Source organism: Gavialis gangeticus, unplaced genomic scaffold (assembly GCF_001723915.1).
Source record: "Gavialis gangeticus isolate Ggan-Ray unplaced genomic scaffold, GavGan_comp1, whole genome shotgun sequence".
In the NCBI taxonomy this organism is placed as follows: Eukaryota; Metazoa; Chordata; order Crocodylia; family Gavialidae; genus Gavialis; species Gavialis gangeticus.
This window is the reverse complement of record NW_017728995.1, coordinates 5,459,553-5,463,104: the sequence shown is the minus strand read 5'-3', so window position 1 is coordinate 5,463,104 and position 3,552 is coordinate 5,459,553. Positions and strand designations below refer to the sequence as shown.

Sequence of the window (3,552 nt, the reverse complement as noted above, 5' to 3'; positions counted from 1 at the left end):
GGCTATCACAGCGCGCTGGAGCCGGGCGCCGCGCCGCCGGCGCTGGACGGGGACGACGTCGCGGTCCGGTTCGGGCATGGAGACACAGAGGCGCTGCTGCCGGGCCCGCTGCCGCCGCCGCTTGGCCCCCCTCGGGGCTGCCGGGGCGAGCTGGGCAACGTGTTCCTGCTGCTGTTCCTGTACGTGCTGCAGGGCATCCCGCTGGGCCTGGCGGGCAGCGTCCCGCTCATCCTGCAGAGCAAGAGTGTCAGCTACACGGACCAGGCCTTCTTCAGCTTCGTCTTCTGGCCCTTCAGCCTCAAGCTGCTGTGGGCACCGCTGGTGGATGCCGTCTACTTCAAGCGGTTCGGGCGCCGCAAATCCTGGCTTGTGCCCACTCAATACTTCCTGGGGCTCTTTATGCTGGGCTTGTCCACACAGGTGGACTCGCTCCTGGGGGACGGGGAGGGTCATGGCCCCGACGTGCTGGCCCTCACCGCCACCTTCTTCTTGTTTGAGTTCCTGGCTGCCACGCAGGACATCGCTGTGGACGGCTGGGCCCTGACGATGCTGTCACGGGAGAACGTGGGCTACGCGTCCACGTGCAACTCCGTGGGGCAGACGGCGGGCTACTTCCTGGGGAACGTCTTGTTTCTGGCTCTCGAATCGCCCTCCTTCTGTAACAAATATTTGCGCTTTGAACCTCAGCCCAGGGGAATTGTGACCCTTTCAGGTACTGTTTGTAAGGCGCTGACGTTTATGTGCTAATGGTGGTCATGGACTTTGGTTTTCCATCTCTCTTCTGTGGCTTGGAACGCAGTCGGGGTCATGCTGAAGAGAGGCTCAGGAGCAGTGAACCTTGCTTTGTAAATGTAGAGGCGTTTTCTCTCTCAGTTAAAGAATGCTAATGAAAGTGAAGGGAGGAAATCTGCACTGTCATTGTCCTTGCTGTGCCACAAATATACAAGAGGAATTTAGGCTTTAGGGTCAGCACTTCTGCTGCTTACAGCAGTCTCGTAAAAAACACTGAGAAGCCTGATTCTTCCTTTAAATCAGCCTGTGATTAGAGGTAACGGTGACTTGTTCTACCTTAGCCAGAGCTTTGCCTATTTGGCAGAAAAAAGGAAGCCTTCAGTTACCCAGAGTATTTAGCTGGTCCTTTACCCAGTCACTAAAATTTACATAAATTAACACTTGAGAACTAAAAAACTATAGGTGGGAAAACTTATCTTTGCCTGACTCTCTTAATGACACTGTAGTTCTCAGTGTTACATACATGGCAACAGACAACTAGAGCAGGGGTGGGGGGTGTCAAATATACAGCTCAAGGGCCAGATCTGGCCTGCAGAACTGTTTCATAAGGTCCACCAATAGCTTGGCAGGCTGTTGGAAGTTGGAAGCCACTGAATTTGGCCCCAGTGTGGCTTCATGTCGCCATGCACCCCAGCTCTGCTGCTCGTCAGCCAGAGTTTGGTGCTGCTGCCCAAATGTGGCCCTTTGCCACTGACTAAACATGGATTCACACTCCCACCCATTTAGGGTGCTGCACTGCCTCCAAAGGTGGCTCTGTGCTGCTGCCTACCTGCCACCTACCTTAGGTGACTCATACTGTTACCTGAGCATAGCCCCACTGGGATTGCTGGCCCTGGCAATCCAGCCTGAGAGTTGCCCCTGTGGTCTGGATTTGGCTCTGGGCTTGGGATGAGTTTCACACCCTTGTGCTAGAGTGCTCTGGTTTGGTAGTTTGTCATCTTTTTTTCTTCATTCCACAGTATCTGCACTTCCTTAGTTCCTTCTGCCATGGTTTAGAAATTGGCTGCCTTAAATTCAACTCCAGCTTTGCCAAGATGGTATCAGTTCTGTTCCACGTACCTCAGTGTTCAGGTTACTTCCATTCATATGGCTGGTATTTGCAAAAGTGATTTGTGACTTATGCAAGCGTTCACTGAGAACAGTAATAATAATAATAATAAAAAAAACTTGCTAAACTTGTCCTTGAACATAAAGCTGGCTGATGGAGGGCAAGGCAAGTTACTGTTAGTTTACATAGCCACTCCAGCTAAGACCATAACATAAAAAAATAAAACCACTTATCAAAACAAATCCTTTGTCATAATTCAGGTTTAGGAATAACGTTCATTATGTTGTTTCCAGGTGTTCCTTATCTTTTAAGGTTGCTTGTTGCAAACATTTAAGTTTTATTAATTGAACTGCTGTAGAATGGATTTATAATAACTTATTTATGATGCTGTTCAGTGTTTTGCTAGACACCTATCATACCAATATACTTTGATTGTAATTCATGAGCATGTGAGAGCACATGCAAGCTTTTTGACTTAGGAACATTTTTTTAAAAAGATTTTAGCACCTATTTTCCCCACTTGCACATTTTGATCAGTGTACAGATACAGTGTTGACCAGATTAGAAGCCTGTGTATAGAAAAAGGGAGTATGATGTATGTTTTTAGGATCATTTTCAGTGTTACTACAATCCCAGTAAAATGATCTGTTAATGCACTAGTACCTTTGCCCTGACATGTTTGCACTGTGGTGACAGGTCGGGGCTTTGGGTAAATTCTGGCAAGTTACTGTGCATGTGTAGCTCTGTTTAAGTGCATAACCTTACTCAGTTGCAAGACTATTTACTGGGAATGCTAACTTTTGTGAATTTCATGTGAACAGTGATAATTAAGTAAACACTACTGATAATGCTGTTAGTGCTGAAGTTGGCAGGCGCAAAACTGACTAAGTCCCCTCATTTTAGAAGTTTCTCCTAATTGGTTTCAGAACTGTTATTAAGAACTTGGGAGTGAGGGTAGAGAGCAGCTGTGAAACTGACTCACTTGTCATTTCAGAAGCTTCTAATACCAGTCCTTTGATAGCTTCTTTCCCTTCACTGTTGGTTTCTTGGGAAGTTGGATGGAGTACAAATAGTTACAAATCTGACCAGTGGTTTACAGCCTTCTTAGATTCAAGGTCCCCCTCCATAACCAAGGTGCCACCATATTCAGTAAAATTAAGAACCGCTGTTCTAAAGTCTCAGCTTACCTACTTTATCTCCAGGGTGCTGTGCTGCTGCTGCTGCCAAGTGGCACTAGCTTGTGTACCTCTTCTTTTTTTCTGGAGGGGTGCATGGAGGCAGACTGGGAAGCAGCTGCAGCAGGAACCAGGCACTCTTGTCTGCATTAGGTAAGTCTGCTCCTGCTGCAGCTGCTTCCCAGTTGGGCTCCACGCACACCTCCCAGAAATAGGTGGAACTGCCCCATGTACCTTTGGTGATGGCGGTGCCAGTTTCACAGCACCCTGGTTGAGAATCATTTAATTGGACAATGGAGCTGAAAGATGGCATGCACTTAACCAAAGTGTATGTAATTGGTGTTACCATGTAAGCAGTAGGCAACCAAGTAAGATTGGCACTCTGTTACATGAATTGTATAGTAAATTGGTAAACCTGTACATGGAGTACACAAGAAATTGTTACTAAAACGTAAATCCAAGTTACCAGTGTTCCTTTCTGGAGAGAGCAGTATTAAAGAGATAACGTATGCCTCCCAGTGATTTCCCCCCCCCCCC

General features: G+C 47.6%; 1 protein-coding gene across 1 annotated transcript in view; it reads left to right on the top strand.

Moving 5' to 3' along the window:
* The window catches only part of SLC33A1 (solute carrier family 33 member 1), an 11,918-nt gene that overhangs the window by 277 nt on the left and 8,089 nt on the right, over window positions 1-3,552 (top strand). Inside the window, exon 2 of the mRNA XM_019503184.1 lies at window positions 12-712. Coding sequence (XP_019358729.1) covers window positions 12-712 — 701 coding nt within the window. The remainder of the gene's footprint in view (window positions 1-11; window positions 713-3,552) is intronic.